The sequence below is a fragment of the Neolamprologus multifasciatus genome, chromosome 15 (assembly GCF_963576455.1).
Source record: "Neolamprologus multifasciatus chromosome 15, fNeoMul1.2, whole genome shotgun sequence".
Lineage (NCBI taxonomy): Eukaryota > Metazoa > Chordata > Actinopteri > Cichliformes > Cichlidae > Neolamprologus > Neolamprologus multifasciatus.
The window spans coordinates 40,282,936-40,307,038 of NC_140453.1; the positions used below are offsets into that span (position 1 = coordinate 40,282,936).

The 24,103-nt window shown below is 44.9% G+C and overlaps 1 protein-coding gene across 1 annotated transcript; it reads left to right on the forward strand.

Moving 5' to 3' along the window:
* The first annotated feature begins 18,867 nt into the window (after nt 1-18,867).
* Nucleotides 18,868-20,677, forward strand: LOC146502775 (saoe class I histocompatibility antigen, A alpha chain-like). The gene is made up of 2 exons (XM_085134334.1): nt 18,868-19,449; nt 20,594-20,677. Exons 1-2 carry the CDS (start codon nt 18,868-18,870, stop codon nt 20,675-20,677), a joined length of 666 nt encoding a protein of 221 aa, XP_084990460.1.
* Nucleotides 20,678-24,103: the final 3,426 nt, after the last annotated feature.

Genomic DNA, 24,103 nt, shown 5'->3' on the forward strand with positions numbered 1-24,103 from the left:
GGTCCTTGCGAGGACAGAATTTAATGAGTACTGAACGCTCTCTGGGGATATAAGTTGCTGTAAATGTGGGAGCAGGCCTAATCTATAACACAGACCAAGCATATTTTAGAAAGAATAGCTTAGTAACTAAAGTAATATTTAAAAAAAAAATAGACCAGCGTATAACACTGATTCCCTTATCACCTGCTACTGTTTAATTACCATTTTACCTTGTAAAGAATGGTTCAAATCTGTGATATTTTATTTGGGATTTATGTGGGATAATGATTATTATTTTGGAACTCTTGAGGTGGTCGCTGTCAGATCCCACTTTTCCAACATTAACAAAACAAAAATACAGAAATATTAACTACATGTAATGCAATGAGTGGCAATTTAGTTGACTGCTCTATTGAATGTGAGGCTTAAATATTGCCCTTTAGTATAGCACCTTAACTTTTGAGAGACACTATTTGCCCATGTCCAAAGGCAAATGTCTATGAAAAGCTCAGTAATATATAAAAAACAATCACAGTCCTATACAATATCACTAGGACTCTACTTTTTTATCACAGTACAATCTAGAAAACTGGGTCCCAGGAAACTATAAGCTGGGTTTTATAGTTGTCTTCAACCCAAACACTATGGTCTGTTTTGAAGTTGCTGACAGTTTCATGTTGGCTAATTTGTAAAAATTACCATCATCATATGGTATGAAATTAGGACTGGAGCGATTCATCAAGTAACATTTATATTATTATTATTAACTTAATATTTTTAAACGAGGTTTCTTTTAATCTCTAGATCTCTGTTGTAACCACTAAGCACAAGTGTTTCTCCTATATTCGTGACTAAAAATAGATTTATCTAAGAGCACGCGTGTCAATAAAAAGTATTGTGACATTAAGCTCGAGCATCCTCGAGTGTTTTAACAAAAAGACTGACACCTCAACAGCAGCAGTGACAACATTGTCCATGTTTAATGTGGAGTCTGTCTGCACACAAACTGTGGAAAACATAGAGACGGAACCGTTACTGCAACAGTAACAGTGAGCTCAGATAGAGTGAAAGAAAACGTTTCTGTCATGTAAAACAGCAGCACCTGTTCCTGTGATCACAAGTAAAACTTTTAAGGCCCTTTCACATCAGTGCTGCGCTGACCGTTAGCTGTAGTGTGTCAGTCGCGAACGAAACGGCTCTTAGAGCTGACTCTTTGAAGTGAACGACGCGGGTGAGAGAAAGATTTTTTTTTCTTTCTCTCACCCTCTCTCTCGCACTTTTTTTCGCTTCACTTCCCATTACTAGTTAGCTGGAGCGAAGGACCCAAAATTTGTGCTGCGCTGACCACTGAACTCCACTTGTACGTCTTTTTTTTTTTTTTGCTGCTTGTTATTTCAAAACATGTATCCCTCTGATTTTGTATCCTCTGATACAGTTTGTGTTGTATTATGTTTTCAACTGTTTAATTAAAAAATGTAACTAAAATTGTAACTATCCCGACTAGTGAAGATTGTATGTCATTTCCACAACACTTCTTTCCCACCCGAGGAGGTCCCTATATATGAAAGTAAACTTGTGTCAAAAAGTTCACAGAACTCGAACACGTAAAGAAAGTTTTCCTTCATTATGTTGTTAGCGCAGCTGTAGGCTTAGTTTCTATTCGTCGCGTGAAGGTACGTCACAGCGCGCAGCAGTCCAAGTTCTCCTCGCTTGTGTTGCACTTTGCTCTGCGCAGCAGGAAACCGTTATTGCATGGCACAAGAATTAAATTAAGTACCTGCAGCAGCATAAAATATCTTAACAGTGAATTTAAAGTTCAATATCATAAAGTACTTTTATTATTTATTTAATAATAAAAAAATAATAAAACTAATATATTTTTGTTCTAACACTCATTACAAGTCTTCACTGGATGTGGACGCAGAGTAAACAAAGCCTATGCAGTGCTCTGAGTTTTAGATTAGAAAATATCGCAGTAATGCTCACACACAGCTTCTCTTAGGTATTCTATTTTTTTTTAAAAAAGAACATAAAACACTTTCTGAGGAGTCGCTGTCTATTCTAACAATTAGAAGTGCTATGTAAATACTGGTGCTTGTCAGGATGTTGTTGAAGAAAGTCTCATTTTCTCCCACCTCTGGCATTCTTTAATACTGTGCAGTGTATTATGAAATTGTTCAGATGTCTAGTAAAATGTATGCACAAAGGTAATCACAGACAGCAAATCAGTGCGTAGACAGTCTACACAGTCTGCTCACTTCAGACACAGACAGGAAGGGAAAAGGTAAAGGCAGGAAATGCTTAAACGGAGGTAAAGAGTATGATTAAAATTTGTAAGCTATCATTACTGTGAAGTGTGATTATAGTAAGAACAGTAAAAAACTCTTGGTCAAAGGGATTATGTTCATATTAAGCTCCTTATTTTTATTTTTTTTATTTTTATTTTTATTTTTATTCTTGGACTCGACTGGAGTAACTTTGCATGAATCACAGTCACAATAATTCGTTTTTATCGAATACTGGAGCTTTATTCAGGCCCTCCATTCCAGAAACAGCTTTGCCACATCTCCCTGTAAGATCACACTCCCTTTTAGCCATCTTTTCTTCTGATTAGCTTAAATTCAGTATTCAGTATTAATTCCAGTGTCTAAACCTAGCCAAATATTTTTATAAGCTAAACACAATGAAGCCGTTTTTACTGCCTAACCAAGTAGATTCTAGTTAATAGTATCTGCACATTAAAAACATAGTCTTTAGTTCCAAAATCTAATCAAGTTTTTTTTTTTTTTAATGTACTTATCCTAACGGAGTAGTTTTTAGTACTTGGACATAATCAAGTAACTTTTAGTACTTAAATATAGCTAATTATTATTTAGTGCATGCATGCAGCGCGGTGCCGCAATGATCAGCTGCAGAGATTGGCAGGGGCCTTTCTGTGTGGAGTTCACATGTTCTCCCCATGTTTGGGTTCTCTCCGGCTTCCTCCATCAGTTCAAAGACATGTAGTTAGTGGGGTTAGGTTCACCTGTTATTCTAAATTGCCCATAGATATGAAGCTGAGTGTGAATGGTTGCCTGTCTCTATGCGTTAGCCCTACCACAGACTGGCGACCTGTCCGGGGTGTACCCTGCCTCTCGCCCTATGGTAGCTGGGATAGGCTCCAGTCCCCCTGCAACCCTGACAAGGATAAACGGAAGAAAATGGATGGATTGTTTAGTGCCTACACTTATCCAAGTAGATTTTTATACCTACCAACTAGGGGTGCAACGATACACAAAATTCACGGTTCGGTTCAGTTCGATACTTTGGTGTCACGGTTCGACATTTTTTCGATACAAAAAAATGTTCATGCCTTTTTAATTTGTCATTTATTAAAATTATAAATATATATTTTAACTCAAAAGTGCAGTTTTTAAATTTAATGTTGCTGAAACAACAAAATAATAAAAATATATATATATATCTGATTGAGGAATCACTCATCTTTGGAAAAGAGAGTTTATTACAGAGAAATGGCTCTTTCCAAAATAAAAGCTATACTATAGTATATTTTATATATACGCTTCTTCTGGGCTATATTCTCAGCAGCATATTAAACATATCAGGTCCCCATAAGGAGACTCATGTGCTAACGGCTGTCTAAATGACTTGGGTAAAGTTTGTAGCTTGTGTGCTTGTCGTTTTTGTCTGCTTCCACTTGTCTTTGCACGAGGATGATGTCGGCGTAAATGTGCAGTCATATTCGTTGTGTTCCCACTAGTGCTGTCAGCATTAATCTCGTTGAAATGACGTTAACGCCACAACACGGCAAATCTCCGTTAACGAGCTACCGCGGATCGCCCCGTGTGTGGGGCTGGACGGCGTCAACACGTTAATGAGCGAACTGCGCTAATGCACTAGTTCCCACCAATGTTATTGAGCATTATGTGGCACATCCAACATACTGTTTTACTTTTGTCCATGACGCGCTTACCTTGAGGGTCATACATCACATGAAAACCAAAATAGTTCCAAACACCAGATCTGAATGAGGGTGGGAGAGGTTCAATTTGCCATTTTGCAAGAAGAGCTTAACTTCTGTCTCGCTAGCTTGCCCTGCGCTCAGTGAATCTGCGTTCGACTACTCCGCCTAGGCTGCACTATCGAGCGCAGATCCACTGAGCTCTCAACACAGACAACATCGTCAGAAGGAAAGTTGATCAAATAAATTAAACATTTTGTATTGTTCGATACACATGCGTACTGAACCGAAAGCACTGTATCGAACGGTTCAATATCGATACGAGTATTGTTGCACCCCTACTACCAACACCCGCCAACATAGTTTTTAGAACCTAGACCTGACCAAGGACGTTTTAGCACACGTGAAAGAGAAAAAAGAAATAAGTGGAAAGGAAACACAATCAAGTGCAACACATAAAAATCCAAATGGAACATGAATCAGAGTTTCTGAGGGTGACCCCTCCACCATCTCAAATGGAGACTCTTTAAATTTAAAACATTATCTCTCAGTGGCTATGTAGTGACAAAGCAGCAACACCAAAACACACCTTGTGCATAATTGTACAATGCATCTGACAAAACAACACTTTGTGCACCTCACAGTGTGGTGGCTTGATATATTCCGTTTCAACCTACAGAATTAAACTTACCGCTTATTATAGACAGTGCCGGTAGAAGTGGTGCATGTCTGTATAATGTGTGTTTTCTTTTGCAGCCTCTGTTACAACTGAACAAAATCTGCCTTTTTCTCATTCTTTTAAGAGCGTCTATATGGTCAAAATGTAAATGCATAAATTTTGCAGTGCTTCAAGAACAAAAAGTAGCAAATGTTGCTCCTGCATGTCATCTTTATAATGCTCAGTGACATTATAGCAGCCACGCAGAGCGTCAAGGGCAGCCATAATAAATGTTGGTGTTTTAGCACTGCCGCTCTGTGGGTGTCTCGGCAGTGAATAATGATAAGGCTCTGTATTGTGTGGACCTTCTGTCTGATCCAGCCACTATATGGCTGACCTTCAGATGGGACCAAGCTCCTCTGATTCATATAAGCAACCACTGTGGTCTAAAGACCAATATAGAGCTGTCCTGAAAAGGGCACTTTGAGAGTCCATTTGTAATATGAGCTGACACACCTATACGTGGTAAAAGCAAGAGCAAGCCAACACAAAGACAGAAAGGATGAGCATACCTTTCATAAATTATAGCTGTGCTAAACAATAAACCCTGAGTCAAATAGCTGTGCAGCGTTATAAATGGTCACTAACAGAGCCTGAACTGGCATTAGTTAAATAATGATTCAATTTAATAATATTAATTATCTAGCTCTGAATAAGATGTAACTCTGAAAAAGACTAGTAACAGATGTATAAGGTTATGTCCTGTGAATTCATTCCCTACAGTGACACTATCAACAGGACTTCTATCGTAATTAATAATTTCATCATTTTCAATGGTTTAGAGAAGATTATTTAAGTTTTTTAGGTAAGATGATTTACGACAGTTTAAAATTGTTGGGTAAGATAGTTTTTCTATTTTCACTGAGTTTTATTCAACTTCTTTGTGTTTTTGCAGCATTGTTCTATTTGCTGGTGTTTTCTTAGGTTGCAGTGTATTTGACCTCTAAGATCCACCATAAGATACTGACACGATGTTCTGCACAAGAGTTGAAAGAGGTTCTTGTCAGTGTACTTGGTATAATGTTTTCTTGCTCTCCAAGCAGGTTCTAGAAGCAAGTATTGGAGTGATTTATTACTCTAATGTAGAATCATGTACAATCTATTAAACCTAAAGTTAAAGGCATGACAGATGTTCCAACACTAATAATAATAATACATTTTATTTGAAAGCGCCTTTCAAAACACTCAAGGTTGCTGTACACTTAAAAGCAACATAAAAGCAAGAAGTTTACAGAATCATAAAAGTGTAAGACATAAACAAATAAAATAGGAGAGTGGAAAGGTTATGTGGGATAAGCTATTTTGAACAAGTGGGTTTTGAGTTTGGACTTAAAGAGAGAGAAGGAAGAGATGTTTCTTAAATCAAGAGGTAGGGAATTCCAGAGTCGTGGAGCAGAGCAGCTGAAAGCCCGGCTCCCCATGGTTGCAAGACGGGGGGAAGGGACGGAGAGTGAAAGGGAAGAAGAAGATCTGAGACAACGAGATGGGGCGGTGATCTTAACCAGGTCAGAGAGATATGGAGGAGAGAGATGATGAATAGCCTTAAATGTGAACAAGAGTATTTTGAAATTGATGCGATATTTGACCGGGAGCCAATGAAGCTGCTGCAGGACAGGAGTGATGTGGTGGGCAGAAGGGGTCCTGGTGATAATACGGGCAGCAGAGTTCTGGACGCGTTGGAGCTTGTGGGTGGATTTTTGAGTAAGACCAAAAAGAAATGAATTACAATAATCAATCTGGGAAGTAACAAGGCTGTGGACAAGAATGGCAGTGGCATGTGGGGTGAGAAAAGGACGGAGACAATTAATGTTGCGTAATTGAAAATATGCAGACCGAGTAATATTATTAATGTGTGAATTGAAAGATAGAGTACTGTCGAGGATGACACCCAAACTTTTCACAGAGGAAGAAACGAAGACCGGTGAGTTATCGATAGCAATAGAGAAACTGCTGGTTCTGGATAATGTTGATTTAGTGCCTACCAAGAGGAGCTCGGATTTATTACTATTGAGTTTGAGAAAATTAGTAGAGAACCATGAATTTAGTTCAGCTAAGCAGAGGGTGAGGGAGGATGGGGGAAGAACAGAATCAGGTTTAGTGGACAGATAAAGCTGGGTGTCATCGGCATAACAGTGGAAATGGATATTGTATTTACGGAAAATGTGTCCAAGCGGAAGAAGGTAGATAATGAAAAGAAGGGGGCCCAGGACAGATCCCTGGGGCACGCCAGTGGTCAGAGGAAAGGGCTGAGAAGTAAAGGATTTGAGTTGAATGAACTGAGTGCGATCAGACAGGTATGAATTAAACCAGGCTAGTGGAATATGGGAGAGACCGATGGAGGCTAGCCTACTGAGAAGAATGGAGTGAGAAATAGTGTCGAAAGCAGTGGTCAGATCGAGGAGAATAAGAATGGAAAGTAAACCGGAGTCAGCTGCCATAAGAAGATCATTGGTAATTTTTATAAGTGCTGTTTCAGTGCTATGGGAGGGGCTAGAGGTGTATCTAAGAGTGGAGGGTATGATCAGACAAAGGACTTCCTTGTTGATGGATGTATGTTGAGTGTTGGGAGAGAATTCATTTTGGAATGGTTTTGACATTAATGTGTATGAAAGTGGAAGGTTCATGCCCTATAAATCAGGGCTGATAACGTTCTAGTGGGATAACGTGAATATTTATATAAACCTTTTTCACGTTTTAACCTTCACGTCTGCTAGGTCCTCTAACTTTACTGCAACTTCTCTTTGGCACGCCCCCTTCCATTCGTTCCTTGCTGCATCTTCATTTTCCCCTCCATGCCTCTTCGGTCAGCATTCTTGCTCTGCACCAAAGTCAAACTTACAGATACAGTTGAGATAAAGCTCCGAACCATGGCCCACCATCTGTCCTTCTCTCATTAAAGTAGAGCATATGTTAATGTAGCCACTCTGCAGCGTTCATGTGCTGCTGCTAAGTCAAGGACAAAATTGAATTGCTCCAGGAGATTGCATCTTCCCATATGCTTGGCATTTCCACAATGTAATGTCCCCTCATGTCTGTCTTTTCTCTTGATCATCTTCCCCTTTTGCTCTTAAATATTCCTGGGTAATTGAAAATAATACTTTTTCCCCCTCAGCTCTCATTTTCTTATCTTACTTACTTTTCTATTTTCCACAATTGCTCTGCAGGCCATCTATCTTCAGAACGGTCTTATCCCTGATTTGCAATGACGTCTGTGGTTTATTGGTGACACTTTAGTGGGAGAAGAGCATGATTTTTGCCAGGAACTGCTTATTATGAAAGTGAAAGAGTTTTCTCATGAGCCAAGACACTGCTCAATCCCACAAGCAAGCCTCAGCATCAGCAGTACTTCCAGCAATCGACACAAGCTTACAGCATGTGGGCCAAGCACAAAACTCATTGCAGTTTTACTTACTAGGCTTGCCATAATGTTCCAACACCTTGAGGACTAATTATATGCACATGAGCGCCTCTGTTTTCGACAACTTTCAGCCGCCTTCAAAAACAAGCCTCCAATGTTTTGCAGTGTGGATTTTTTTCCTCAGTGGTCTACACCTTGCTTTTGATAGGGAATATAGATATAAAGCATATTTGACATAGTGTATAGTGACTTTTGGAGGGGGGGATCAGGGTGTCGGGTTGTTTTTAGGAGCTGGGCTTGGCCAGTGAAAGGAGCTCTTAATACTTCAGCATACCAAGACATGTTGGACAATTTCATGCTCCCAACTTTGTGGGAACGGTTTGGGGATGGCGCCTTCCTGTTCTAACAAAACTGCACACCAGTGCACAAAGCAAAGGTGGTTAAGTCTGCACAGAGGACCATTGAATGTAGCTTACATCCCCTCTCTCAGAAGCTGCACAACATCCAGGCAAAGTTCACAAGCTGGAGATAAGGTTTTTTTTCCAGATGCTGTGAGACAACTACATTGTATTTTAATTAAGTTCTTCTAAAAAGGTAAACGTTTCAGTAATGAGTACAGTTTCCAACCTGTGATGTTTTAGAGTTTCACTCATGGGGCCTGGGTTGATGTTCAGGGGTGAAAAGGGAAAAAAACAAACTAACAATGCTTGAACACTGCTAGCGCGGAGCTCCCACACAAATGCAAAGCAGGAGATGAAGCATAGCTGAATATGTTTCCAAACCAACTTCATTTTAAGCCAAAGACTAGAAAATATAATGAAGCATATCTTCCCTTTGGTTTCACCTGCACAAGTGCCAAGGTAGGTCTCCCCTGTGGAATTGGTTTTCCCTTTCTCGGGAGCAGCGCTGGGCTCTCCAAATCACGGACAAACAGTGTCCCACATTCTTGATTTTTAGTTCACAAACACTTGTTGTAATGACTAACTACTCCTGACATTTTGAAGATGTTAGCTCTTTATACAGTAAAGTTACAGTGGGATACAAATAACATCAGGCTGATCCTGCCATGATTTGTTCCCCCTGTCTAAATCACGGACAAACAGTATCCCACAGCTGTTTATGTTTTTAAACCCATTTTGCACAGAGAGACATTTTTTTGAAAAATGTATTGATAGCAATGTTGAACATTATTACACAGGAAAAAAACAACTACATGTAAAATAATTACACCGTGAAGCCTCTGCCTTTCTAAACAGAGGGATAGTAACTGCGTGTGTATGTGTAAGCGTGTAAAACCTGAAGATAGAGACAAAATACTGTTAATCTGACTATCTGCCATTCTGCAATTCATCTCATGTAAACAATAACGTGGCGCACAGCGTGATGTGAAAAAAGGCACATACCTTTGACGTTGCGTGACGAACTCTGTATTCCTCATCCACATGTAAACGCAAAAAAGGAGTTTAAAAAAACCTCAGTTTTTCGCTGATTCGAAACGCCGTTTACGTGTGGATGAAACAGCTGCATTTTCAAAAATACCCGTGTAGGTGTGGACGTAGCGTAAAAGAGTTAGTAGTTTATTTTATTACTACCTGTAAATTATTGCAGATTACTTGCATTTGCTTAATTGTTTACTAAATTTTTGAGGTGTGAAATAAACCACAATGGAGCAAAATATGGGGGGGGGGAGGGGGGGGTTGGAGGATGTGCTTGTGCGTGGGGGGGGGGGGGGCAACATTTTTCATGTAAAACAAAGGGGGGCCCTGCAAAAAAAGTTTGGGAACCACTGGGTTAACACATGCCTTCATACCTGCAGTCTCAACAACACACGTGGTCACTCTGAACACTAAGACAGCTGAACGATAAGTTAAAAAGGTATGCTTTACTGATTCTAAAACTAAGCAAGAATGACACAAATAAAAACCAAGATATGTCTTTTTCTTTTTCTAACCTTGGCTCCCTAACCCTAACCCACTGTTGCTGTCATAGAAGATTAAGGAATCTCTCAATTGGTGTGGTTCATCACACTAATTGATGTGACACACAGTCACATTGAACTGGCACTATATAAAGAAAGCTGAATTAATTTTTTCCCAGTCCAGCTTCTTTTAATTGGCTCTTTCAGAAATCCTGAAATTAAAATCTTTCTTACATGCAAAGTCCTTAATGCCCAACTTTCATCACATCATAAAGACCTCATGGTACCATAATATCCCCAGCACTTAGAGCACTTAGCTCTTAGAAGAAGCCTCAGTGTTGCCAACTTAGCGACTTTGTCGCTATATTTAGCGAGTTTTCAGACCCCCTAGCGACTTTTTTTCTAAAAAAAAAGTTGCTAAAAAAAGACGTGAAAGCGCATATAGCTTTTACTCTCAACAAGCAGCGGGTGCTGTAACGCAGTCAGTTCTTCTTTTACTCTTTTACTCTTATGCTGTTTTGTGGATCACAAGGTTTAAAACTACTTATAAACACACACACACACAAAGTAACTCTACGAGAGTGCCTATTTCGGGTCACTTTTGCCGGTCCAAGCCCGGGTAAAGGAGCAGGGTTGGAATTGTGACATTAAAAAAACAATAATTGCTAAAATAAATTTAATTTGTAGTTCTAAATAAATTCTAAATGCATTTAGGACGTTTTTTACTCACTTTATGTCTCTTCCACGATGTTATTTCTCTCTCCAACAACATAGATTACAATTACATTAGCATGACCAATTATGCAAATTAGGTGATGACGTCATTTAGCGACTTCTAGCGACTTTTAGGACAGCCAATAGCGATTTTCCTTACTGAGGAGTTGGCAACACTGAGAAGCCTGCATTGTGAAGTTTGTGAATCGTTTAACCTTTAACAAAACCTTCAAAACTGTTGGAGAAAGAAATATTATTGGGGGTTTTAGAGCAAGGCAATATGGCCAAAAATATTTATCACAATATAGATTTGAAAATTTGTGATAACGATATAACTGACAATATAATTGATGCGAGATTAATTATTATTGACAATACCTATAATATTGGCCATATTATATTTACATTACCACAGTGAGATGATTTTAGTCTCATAAACAACATGAGCTAATTGTTATTTACTAACTACTCTTGAAATAACTGTTCAGTACAGAAATGAAGCCCAACAATCATGTTTTACAGTCCCGTGGTCTCAGCCTCAGATACTCAACTAATCAAAGTGATGTCATGACAAAAATGAATGACCAACAAAACATTTTTTTCTCCTTCATTTCTGTCAAACAAAGCTGTATGTAACATTTCTCGCAGTTAGTATCATGGTTGCTAGGCAACCTGAACAGCGCGACGTTGGCTAGACCGTCCCATTTCACAAGCCTCTAACTTCCGCACTTCTCGTACTTATAGTACGCACCGTACGTAGTACGCCTAGTGTGCGTACTTCAAGCGTGCAGACCCTGAATTGGGACACAGCTATAGAGCGAACAAATCACTCACTCACTCACCCCCTCCCTCCTGGCTCACAGCTTCTTCTTCTTCTTGGTTGACAACCAATGTTAAGGCGCATTACCGCCCCCTGGCTCACAGCTCAGTGGACATTTAGATGAGAAAATATATATTTAACACATTTAAGGAAAATACTAATAAAATACAAATAAACAAAATAAATGTTTATTAAGCAATTTTGATAGGAAATTGCTTAATTTTAGAAATGTTTTTGCTCTTTTTTGCTCTATAAAATAGTTGGGTTTTTTTTAGAATCATTCATCTTAGCAGTGGGATTTACATGAAAAGAGAAACAAATTAAGTTTGAGTGAAAATGTAAATTTTTTTGCACTCTCTGGTCAACTGACTCAGTGAATCAAATGACTCAAAAGCCCGATTCACTTTGGTGAGTGACTCATTAAAACTTGATTCAGTAAAAAGAATCAAATTTACCATCACTAAACCAGACTCTAGACTGGGGTAAAAGTTATTGAATAGTGTTGAAATAAAATGACAAAATTGTGAAGGATTAAACTATTCCAAGAGCTCACCTTACTTCATCTAAACATGTTTTAATCGCGTTTTATTAACACAAAATGCACAGGTTTATTGAATATGAATTAGTTGTGTTGATTTAACTCAGTTGTTTAAGTTTCTGCCAAAGCAAAACAGTTGTGTGCAACCAATGACCACTATTGACCACTAAGTAAATCCAACATGGCCTTTTTTTCAGTGTAGGTGGCAGGTAGAGACTTGAGACTTTTTTTTTATTCAGTATTCAGGGGGTATTCAGAATAAACTTTTTAAGTATCTAATATCAGTACTTAAAGTGCATATAGGTGTCACCCTTTTTAATTGAGTGGTCAGAAATAATCAAATCCACACTAATCTGTCATCTAAAATCAAATAAAAATATCTGAAATCTATTCTTGTTGGGTTCAATTAGGATTGTAAAGAGACTGGCAGTGGAAACTCAGCTTAGAGAAAAAACCTCCAATCAAAATGAGACATTGACTTAGGAAAAAAATTTGACTCCTCCATTTAACTCCTTTAACCCTTGTGCGCCCGCCTGTTCTCGGGGCGTGGGTCGTGGTGACCCCCCCCGAGGGGCATATGTGTGTTATTATGATGATGATTAGGGTGGGGGTCGCTCGAGGAAGAGCCTTCGCTTGTTGAGCTTGCCCGCCATCCAGTCGGGGTGAATTTCCCTCCAGAGCACAAACGCGTTGTAGGCCGCCACGTCGACCATGTTGTGGAAAAGGGCCACGGGCCACCTGCAGGTCTTTCTCCTGCAGCTGTACGTGCTCACGACCTTGTCCAGGTTGTCGACGCCTCCCTTGGTGCGGTTGTAATGCAGCACCAAGGGCGGATTTGCGCTGCCGCCGCCGCTTCTGCTGTCGCTGCTTCTGTTGCTGTTGCTGCTGCTGCTGACGCCGATGCTGTTGCCGATGCGGCGGCAAAGCCGAGGCTCGGGACCGGAGCGATGGTGGCGGTGGTAGCGAGGAGCGGTGGTGAGGAGCAGCACGTTCTTGTTCTTCTTTGCCACGTAGGAGAGGATAATCGTGTCGGGCCCTCGTCCTCCTCCTCCTCCTCCTCCTCCTCCTCGTCCCGCGGAACAGCCGCCGAGTACTACGGATTCGACGGAGCCCACGGCCCTGCCCTTGACGCAGCGCAGCTCTCTGGGGATCTCGGGCCTGTTCGATCGCAGAGTGCCCAGCACGGTGTGGCCTCTTTCGCGATAGAGCCTGTCGGCGAGCTCGCGCGAGGTGAAAAAGTTGTCGCAGGTGACGTTGCGTCCCGGCGTCAATCCCTCGGTGAGGTCCACGACCACTCGAGTGGCCAGGTGCTTTTCGGGAGGGCCGGTGTAGACTTGCATCTTCCACGCGTAGCTGGAACGCGCGTCGCACGCCACCCATATCTTGATCCCGTACCTGGCCGGTTTGCTGGGCATGTACTGTCTGAACGGACACCTTCCTGATGGAGAGATGGAGAGATGGAGAGAGAGAGAGAGAGAGAGAGATGGAGAGATGGAGAGAGAGAGAGAGAGAGAGAGATGGAGAGAGAGAGAGAGAGAGATGGAGAGATGGAGAGAGATGGAGGGAGGAGAGAGAGAGAGAGAGAGAAGGGGGACGTGAGTTTGACAGAGAACACACGTGCAAGCGTGGACGATAAAGTCATGTAAAAGCAGCAACTCAGAACCCGACGACGACAATAGCAGAAAGCTAGTGTTGTCGTCGTCCCCCCTCCTCTTCCTCCTCTCATCCGTATGCAACACACACACACACACACACGTGGTGTGTGTGTGTGTGTGTCACCGGGACTGAACGGCACCAGCCTCTCGTCGACGGTGACCTCCAGTCCCGGGCGGTACATGGCGGGCAACCTCGCGCACCACTCGTCCCACACGGCTCTGATGGGGGCCAGTTTGTCGTAGCTGCTATCGCCTCGCCTGGCGAGTAGGCTCGAAAGGTCTTGAGCGGCATCGTGGCTCTGAACACGGACCTGCTGCTCTCGGCGTCCCACAGGCTCTCGCAGGCCTCTCCCCGGGACCTGTACACGCCGGCGAGCACGAGCAGCCCCACGTAGGCTCGGAACTCGACGCGGCCCATGGGTTTCCATCCGTCGATGGCGGGCCTGCGCCAGGTTGGTCATGGCGATCACCGAGTCCTCGATCTCCGGCGGGAAGTAGGCCATGAACGAGGAGACCTCGTCTCGCGCCGCCGCCACGGCCTCTTCGGTGGGGCCTCCTCGTCCTCGCGGGTCGAGGTCTTCTTCTTCTTCTTCTTCTTCTTCTTCTTTTTCTTCTTCTTCTCCTCCTCCTCCACAGTCTTTGTCTTCATAGTCTTCGTCGTCTTCGTCGTCTTCTTCTTCTTCTTCGTCATAATCATCGGCTACATCTGCATCGCGAGTTTCGCCGACAGCGCCGTGGTGGCGATCGCGCCCAAGATCATGAACGCCACCTGCAGCACGGCCGGCGTCCTCTTGCCACAGCTCCGAAGCCCCCCACCCCGGTTCAGCGCCTGCTTCTTCGTCTTCGTCTCGGCCTTTCGGCCCGCCTTGCGAGCCGCCGTCCTGGCAAAGTTGCAACGGCATTTCGCAACCCTGATCCTCTTTGGCCGCGTACCCTTGGTGGTCCGCCGCCTCATCGTTTTCGTCCGACTCCCGATCCTCCCGGTAGCGCTCCTTGTCTGCGAGCGTTCGGGCTGTCGTGTCGTCGTCGTCCCCCTCGGCCTCTTGCTCCTCTTCCTCGGTCTCTTCCTCCCGATCCTCCCGGTAGCGCTCCTCGTCTGCGAGCGTTAGGGCCGTCGTGTCATCGTCGTCCCCCTCGGCCTCTTGCTCCTCTTCCTCGGTCTCTTCCTCCTGATCCTCCCGGTAGCGCTCCTCGTCTGCGAGCGTTCGGGCCGTCGTGTCGTTGTCGTCCCCCTCGGCCTCTTGCTCCTCTTCCTCCTGCTCCTCCTCCTCCTCCTCCGAGTTCTCCTCCTCTTGTTGCTGCTGCTGCTGCTGCTGCTCTTGGTCTTCCTCGACCCCTAGCCCTCGATAACGAAACATGGCCGGTCGCAACAACGGAGCGACCGCAGCCCACCCCGCGTACGCCAAACGCGCTGGCGATGGCGATGGCGACGGTGATGGTGAGCGGGAGGAGGAGGAGGAGGACGACGATGATGACACCGCCGGTGAAAGCGGTCCACCTGTACCGACCTTTGTGCTCTTTGGCTCCCACGGTCTGGTGCGTGACATTGTCTTCTTCTTCTTCTTCTTCTTCTTCTTCGTCTTCTTCTTTCACGTTGGCACCTTGTTGCCAGAGCTGTTGTTGTAGTACAGCCCGCGCCTGGATGCCGCCTCCGTAACCAAACCCCGACACACTTAGTACCCGCCATCCACGCTCTTATCGTCTCGCCACGCGACACGCTGTGCTTTCGCCGGGGTGTTTCTCGACCACCGATCTCTCTCTCTCTCTCTCTCTCTCTCTCTCTCTCTCTCTGTATCTCTCTCTCTCTCTCTCTCTCTCTCTCTCTCTCTCTCTCTCATCCACTCGGGGGGGGGGGGGGGGAATCTCGCGACCCCGACCTCCTCATTACACCCCTCCGTCCCTCCGCGGGGTACCCGCATCCCCCCGACCTCCTCATTACATCCCTCCGTCCCTCCGCGGGGGACCCGCATCCCCCCGACCTCCTCATTCCATCCCTCCGTCCCTCCGCGGGGGACCCGCATCCCCCCGACCTCCTCATTCCATCTCTCCGTCCCTCCGCGGGGGACCCGCATCCCCCCGACCTCCTCATTCCATCCCTCCATCCCTCCGCGGGGGACCCGCATCCCCCCCCCCCCCGACCCCGACGCTCTCCCCCTGGCGGGTGCATCAGGGTTAACAGCGGCCTCCGTTGGCCGCGCGCCATAGAGCCTGCGTGAAAACGCTGCTGTTTCAGCTGGGCGGATCACGGCCGCGGACGGAAAGGCGGGGCTCGCGGGGATACCTGGGGATACCTGGGGGATACCTGGGGTATCCATCGGGCTTACTGGCATGTCGATCGCACCGATGTTGTGCGCTGTGTGCGACCGTTTCTGTGCATTTCTCGATGGGACGCTCGGTCGACATAGACACTAACTTGTGTGACAGACAAAACAAACACATGGTAGAACGATATCTTTGCATCCACTGCTCTTTTTATTCCTCGTCGTCATCACATTACATTCTATTGGAAAGTAGCAAATGGTACGATACAGACAACGGTGCGCTCTCGATTGACATAAGACATTACTCGACGTCCGCTGTCCCGTTCCACCGCTTTGGCGAGGTGCTTTGCTGGGGATAGCTGCGACTGTCGATTAATCGTGATGGTGGTTCCTTGGTTGCGGTGGTTCGAAAATCCATTCGTAGTGCTGGAATACGAGTCTCGCTGTTGCTGTTGCTACATCGGAGGCGTAGCGGGCGCTGTTTGCAGCGTTACACGCGGTGCATATGCACGTCTTGTCGAACGGAGCGACGGCTTGAACCGCTGCCTTTCTTTTGTATCTGTCCCAGTACTTCTCGGGTGAGCCCTGCACTGGTTCGGGGCACTGTGTTGCTGCCCGTGTCGATCGCTCCTCCTGTACATACTCTTCGAGCGTCCCGTGGTCTGTTTGGGAGAGGCGGATCCTACTATTATTATTATTATTCTTCTTCTTGTCGTTGCGATCGAACGAGTCCATTGTGAGCCACGTATGTCGATGTGGGGCACGGGGAAAGTGGCTAGTAGTCAGACTATGACACTTGGTCTTCATTGTGTCAGTACATGGGTTTTCCTCTAAAATCGTTCTCTTTCGCTAAAAGACATCGAGCGGCTGAGCATTCTTTGACCACGATTGCTTTTGGACAGGTGGTGGGTCGCATACTATGTACACCAGGTTCGCCATTGTCGATACCATCACCGTCGTGAATAGCACTAGAAAAGCTGGGATGTGACGTTGGACGAGTGGTTGACGATCGGATGACCGTGATGCCGCGTATGGGCGAGGTTTATCGGACCGAACGTCACGAAGGAGAGTGTCTTCTGCAGTGTCACACCAACGCCGCTGATGAGAAGTGAAAGGCATCGACGATTGGGCTGTGGTACTACCCGCAAACAGTAGAAGAATCGACAGATTGGACCGCGGCTATTGTACCGAGCAGCCTGTCGTCGTGTCACACTCTATGCTTCACGCTTAATTGTATTGCTGTTGTGTTTTTTTTCATCATATCCAAATGTCGACTGTAATAAAACCTGACACGATGTGTGTCTTTTTCTGATCGCATCACAATGTTGATAGCAATATAACATTGCAAGACAGTGAAGCTCACTCTGTGACAGTGTCGGTGTATAACGCAGCAGCAGCAGCAGCAGCAGCAGAGCAAAGCCAGTGATGCCGCAAGTGCACAGCATACGTTTAACGCACCCGAGGTCGGTGTTCCCCGGCGGAGAAATGACGAAGCCTTGGACGGTGTATAGCCCTTGGGCCGACGACATCATGAAGATACACATGTTGTCTGGCAATATGATAGAGAGGATCAAGTACCCGGAGGAATGGGGTGATATGGCGCCCAATTACGTAGACTTTATAGACCTACGAGACCTGAGTGTGCTGTGCCTCGACGGATTTCACATGGTGCACTTTTGGCTTGATTGCAAACTCAAGGCTTTGCTGGTCGGATGGGCTCGTTGGTACGTGTACGTGGACAGAGTGGCCGCGGTGGGATCTGGTATGACCCTGCTGTTAGAAGACGAGGGCGAGATGGCGGCGGACGCAGAAGCGCTCGCTCGACAGCTATGGCTTGCTTACAGGGATTACTTTGGATCGAGATGGGTCGTCGAGCAGCCTGGCTTGAGGGGTGACAGGCGCAACCCCGAGACCACCTATGACGACTGCGAATATGAAGTCGTGCAGGACAAACTTTTATGTGTTACCACAAGTGAGGGCGAACGCGGTGACTTTGGACGGCTAGTCAACGAGCGGATGGCAGCGATGCCGCGTCTGGGAGAGGTCTTTCGGACGGAACTGAACGGCTGCGATTGTCTTCTGTGGTGCAAGACCAACGACACGGATGCGAGGCGAAAGGCCGCAACTCTTAGGCTCTGGTACCCCGAACAGTAGAACGGGGGTGGCGGAAGTGTGCACTGTATTGTATTGTATCGGCTTGTTATCATACTGCTTGTAATAATAAACCTACATGAAATGTTACATGTTGTTGTTATGTGTGGGACTCTCATTTCAGTCCAGCCGTCCGCTCTTCTAACACCACAAACACTGACTTACTCCATTGTGGCGAAACACGCGCACTCCGCTTCTGCGTTTACCGTGCTGTACTTATATACACAGTCACACACATTGTACAACTATAAAGTAAAATACCTCTCAGTTACAGCGTTCATTTCTCACAAAGACCGACACACGTGGGGATGGCTAGGTCTTAGCTGGGGTATATGCGGTGGATGTGGAACGGGGCAGCCGGTGTGGGATTGTCGGTCGGATAGCGAGCTTTGTTGTGAGCTGGACGAAACGTTGGCGAGTTTATTTGCCCGAACAGTCGGAGCGTTAGTGGACTCACTTGCATGTGCACACCGCACATGATTGAGGTAGCTCTTACGATGGACGTATGTGTTTTTGTACTTTGTCACACGTATACTGACAGTGAATTCGGCAACTCATTCGCTGATCTACATTTGTACAGCGCTGTCCAAAGACCTTGGATTGCCGGGTGCACACAAGTTTACAGCAATAGGTTTACTGGACGGTAAACCCTTTGACCGTTTTGACACTGACACCCCAGGAAAACCCCCACAACAAACTGGGCTAGACAACACTTGACTACTGACTACTTGGATGAGGACACGCAGCGTCTGCTCATCGAGCAGAAATGGGTTGACGTTACCCTAGATCTCGTGATGACTCGGATGGGGCACTCCGTGTCCGAGGGGGATCTACATGTTCTACAGTGGTTACACGGATGTTACGGGGAAACGAACCCCACCGAGGAGAGGCTGCGGTTTGTCAGCGGGGTGGATAAGTACGCTTACGATGGTGACGATTTACTGTCGTTTGATTTTGTCACACGAAGGTGGTCAGTTGAAACCGAAGCAGCGAAAACCATCGCGGACAAATGGAACGGTGCACCCGCATTAACGGAATACACCATCCAGTACTTGCGCGGCGAGTGTATCAACTGGTTGACCAGGTTTGTTGGATACAGCACACGGGAACTCGGAGAAAGGGCAACCGTTCCTGACGCGTACGTGTTTACGCGGAAGACAAACGGCACTACTCTCACATTGATTTGTCTCGCCTCTGGTTTCTCCACAAACACGCCTGCGATGAGGCTGATGAGAAACGGCCGAGTTCTCAATACTGACGACGGTCTTAAGTTGTTTGACACTCTCCCAAACAACGACGACACGTTTCAAAGACGGATCGCTGTGGATATCTTACCATCTGACACGGGGAACTTCACCTGCGAGGTGTTGGAGGAAGTAACGGGGTATCACGTTGTCAAACACTGGCGAGTGGGGGATCGCCAAACTCTTCGCGCACTTGGCTGGCCGAACGCTGTTTTGCTCTGGGCCTTAATGTCAACAATGGTGTGTTTGTGCACTGTAGCTTTGTGTCTGGTGGTGGCGTGTATCGTACAAAAACGGAGGACTGGACAAAATGCAAACCAAACCGATTGTTGACCACAACACAACGGGCTACAAGATGAGACATCTGGAGTTTGATACACAGTGCCTTGTATGCGTGTATGTCTCAAGAAATGATCTACGTTTCAATAAAACCTCTGTAGTGTTTACGTGTATGTGTCGACAGCAAGTGTCCCAGTTGGAGTGTTGTATCAGTTATTCTGTTTGCGTGTGTTACGACAAAACATTAAACTTTTTTTTTTCACCTGACCACGGCTTGTTTCTTTTCTAACTTGTACATTAGCAGAGAAACCGCAACGGTTGTGGTCGAGACTTTCTGAGGACCGAATGAATCTCGGATGGCTAACAACATCGGACGACATGCGTGTGTTGTACGGTGGTGGTAACGGACCACCGTTGATTGTTACTGCACTTTATTTTCTAGAAAATAGCATAGACCACCGTAAACCATGACATCTGTGTATACAACACATTGTTTTCATAGGACTCTGCTTTATTTTACATTCTTCACCGCAACAGTATAACAACGTAACCGCTGCTTGCATGGGAGTGCATTGACAACAGTACAAAATGTAACAGTATAAAAACACAGCATAAAATATAGTGTAAAATTAGACCCGTTATTGCATAGGGGTACATGCACAACAATATAAACAGTGACACTGGTGATTACATGTAATACGTCAGGCTGTATGTATGATACAACCAAATAAGACTAAATCTTCCTCCCCAGGCTACAATGTTCATCGCATTGCCCTCCGTTGTATACAAACATGATACGAAAACACAAGAGTACCATCGCGTACTAGTACATGGCACACACAATATACTTCATGACCATTGGCATGCTTTATATGGAATACAAAACCAATTGTAACACACAATATTCAGCATTATCATTTCTTACAGCCCTGTCATTTCTTGCGGATTGTGCTGCTGCAAGTTATAGTCCACGTTGACCCTTTTCTTCTTTTTCAAGCACATCCTGCAGCATAGCACACAGCACACGCAGCTGGCTATCCCAACTATAACGACCACAGAGATAGCTATGTACAATCCGTAGGCTGCCAAGAACGAGTCTTTGCCGTCTTGATATATATATATATATATATATATATATATATATATATATATATATATATATATATATATATATATATATATAATCCCAATATATATATATATATATATATATATGTATATATATATATATATATATATATAGTTAGGCAACTCAACAATAGACCAGCTACACAGACTACCATTGTGCTTACTGTGTCGCATGCCGACAATGTCATCTCCGATACACCTAATCGTGAAGAACCCATGACTAACTGTGACCAAGTGCGTACAATCGGCGAGCGAAAGATAGCGGGGGTCCGAGTGACTATCATCTTGTATGCTGTTACGACTGTCACCCTATTGGGCACACTTATAGTTGGAACTCTGCAGTGTATGATTGAGTTTTCAACACAAATACAACAGTGTAAAACACCACACGATAACAGTATGTTTCCACTTTTATCATGGTATCCAGACTTTTTGTTTTGATATCCAGAACGCCAGAGATGAAATGGGATTCAGTGAAGCGTGTCCACAATTGAGCTGTGATGTGTGTAACATACAACAACGACAACACCGGCTACGGTGCTTATGAAAGCAATGTTAAACCTAGTAAGATTGTTCTTTGTGTAACATACAGTGTGTACCTACATGAATTGTGACCATAAACGTCGGATCTGGACCACATTAATAAAAGAAACCACATAAACCTTGTATGTATCACCTTGATTTTATTTGCTGTTGTCAACATTCACATTCACAATAACATCGGGAGCGACACATGTACATTTCACTGGTTACGGTGCGCAGTCTACGAGTCTGTAGCTCGAAACACTTTATAGCCTTTCCATTCGTCCGTCAGTCCGTATATGTGCATGTTATGTGACATGAGTATCAGGCCAATACTGTGCTTTGTAACAACTGGTATGTCTGGATCACTAAGCATCTTGCGAATTGTGTTTTCCTGACACGACATATTGGTTGCAAGAACAAGCTCTTCGTATTCCTCGGTCAGGATCACGCCTTCTGCCCACATGTCCTCAATGGCGTCCTGGATTGTGGTGACTCTGGATAACAACTGGTGTAGTTCCATGTCCTCCATTAGCTCAGCGCCATTGAGTCGCTTCCCTTTCCACCCCAAAGCAAGCATCGCTGCAGGGGTCAAGGTGTGAGTGGTTTTGGTTCGCTCTAGTGAGAACAACAAAAACAAAAAAAAAAACGTAAGACATGATACAAAATGAAGACACAAATAACACTGACAGACCGTCTACTGTTTCTTTAAGTTGTGCGTTTATCAACCGTACCTTTGGGGCCTTTGGGGCCGTTTTCTTCTAGCCAGGCGTATAAGTGCTTGCAGTGCGTCCGTACTATACGAAGCAACGCCTTGGCGTGCTCATCGTTGTACAGACAGTAGTCCACGAGTGCCCGGATTCGCCTTACGGCATTCGGGGTCTCGAGGGCCCTGGATAGCTCGGTGTCCGGGTTACGATAAATGAACTCCTTGTATATTACAGGTTCATAGCACCAGCAACCTTCGATGATGTCGTGCCTGTACGATTGCAGTTTGTACACGCTCATTGTTATCAACCCGAATGTGGATACGCTTTAGAATGATAGGTTTGCTGTATTATTACGCGGTGTACTTACGGGAGAACAGTTGGCAGTTGGACACTCATGGCTACTGCTGCGTCTAGGTCGGCTGGCTCGGAGCTGTGGGTCGGCTGGCTCGGAGCTGTAGGTCGGCTGGCTCGGAGCTGTGGGTCGGCTGGCTCGGAGCTGTGGGTCGGCTGGCTCGGAGCTGTGGGTCGGCTGGCTCGGAGCTGTGGGTCGGCCACTGTGTGGATCTGGTGATAACCCCTTTCATTGTCGGATAAAGCTGTCCTAAAGTTGAACGAGTAATCGAGAGTAGGTATTGATATATATGTAATTGTAACTTTACCACTGACGTATAAACACTCCTATCGTCACATAAGGTACCGTTATGGCTGTGGAACGACTGAGCTCGTGGCAACATGACATTGCAGAGCGGTGCGTTTACCTAACCGAAAGTATTTTCGACAGATACACGAGTGAGCGCCCAGACACACCAGATTTGACGGATATACCAAACTATGTGCATCGCCTCCAAGCCCTAGTCGAATACAGCATGGAGGATGAGGTCCGAGCCAAAGTGTTACTGTCATTGGTCGGTTACATCAATCCCTACTTGTACCAGGACTTGGTGGAACGGGGACCAAGGGGGAAGACAGGTACTGTACTTCTTTTTCTTTGTAATTAACATCGTGTCCCACAAACACTTTTTTGATTGTATACTCATGTGTATATCTCCGCAGAACGAAAACTGACACAATTGAAGTTAACCGACGCTGCAGAGCGCATGATCGGCTCGACGCTGCCTAGCTTCCAACGTGCAGTCAGAGAAGTCAGCTTCCTGGACAAAATCACGACTGTTGATGACGCAGTCGACATCATGGTTCAGGAACAGCTGATCTTACCCGATGAAGAATATATGCTATATCACATATATAAATCCACCGCGGGGAAGGTGCGTGCGCTCAGATACCTCTTTGGATGCCCTACGGTACCCGACGACACCAAGGCCAGCATCTCGCTGATTCTGGCCGTGTACAACCTGCACGTCTTCGGCATCTTCACCGACGACCCCAAAAACTTGTTGGAGATTGTGTCTATTCCCTCAGTGGGGGCTTCGGTTGTGTAGACATGAGGTTTACCATTATGACTGGTATATAAAGAGTGTTGTGTGATTACCTGTATTTCACAATAAACAAAAACACCATTATAAATTTCTGCGCAGCGTCTTTATTTTGATACATGATACCAACAAGTACCTCGGCGCAAACCTTGGCGCACCGCATGGGAATAGCATTGCACATGCTAGGTTTGCTGTATTATTATAGAAAAGTGCACTTATGCGAGAACGATTCTCCGTTGGACATGTTGGAGATTGTAACTCCTAAACCGGGGGCTTCGGTCGTGTAGACACGCGTGGTGTACCAGCATGGGTGTAAAGCGTGGTGTTTGACTGTATGTGACAATAAAAAGACAACCATTACACATTGCAGTACTTTATTTGCCCTTGTCAGTGTTTTCCTTTTCCATAAATGATACCGACAAGCACCTATGCACAAACCTTGGTACAGATACATTTCATTACGTGGTCAGACTCATACATTGGAACACGTTTCACCATCAGGGGTCTTATGTTCTTGTTTTGTGCGGATCCACACTACACCACACAACATGGCGATGACGGTCAGCAACAGGATCAGGGAGGCTATTATACCAGGGCGACCTCTGGCTTGTGGAGAGTGTGAAGAAGGAGCCTTTGTGCACTCTGAGACTGTGAGGTTGATACGTCTCTCAAACACTTTGCGACTTGTATTGATTGTTGCGTTTCTGGTTATCA

Coding starts and splice junctions, on each gene's coding strand:
- LOC146502775 (XM_085134334.1), top strand. CDS start 18,868: ATGACTCGGATGGGGCACTCCGTGTCCGAGGGGGATCTACATGTTCTA. Junction 19,450..20,593: donor CCTGCGAGGTGTTGGAGGAA/GTAACGGGGTAT, acceptor TTCTTTTTCAAG/CACATCCTGCAGCATAGCAC.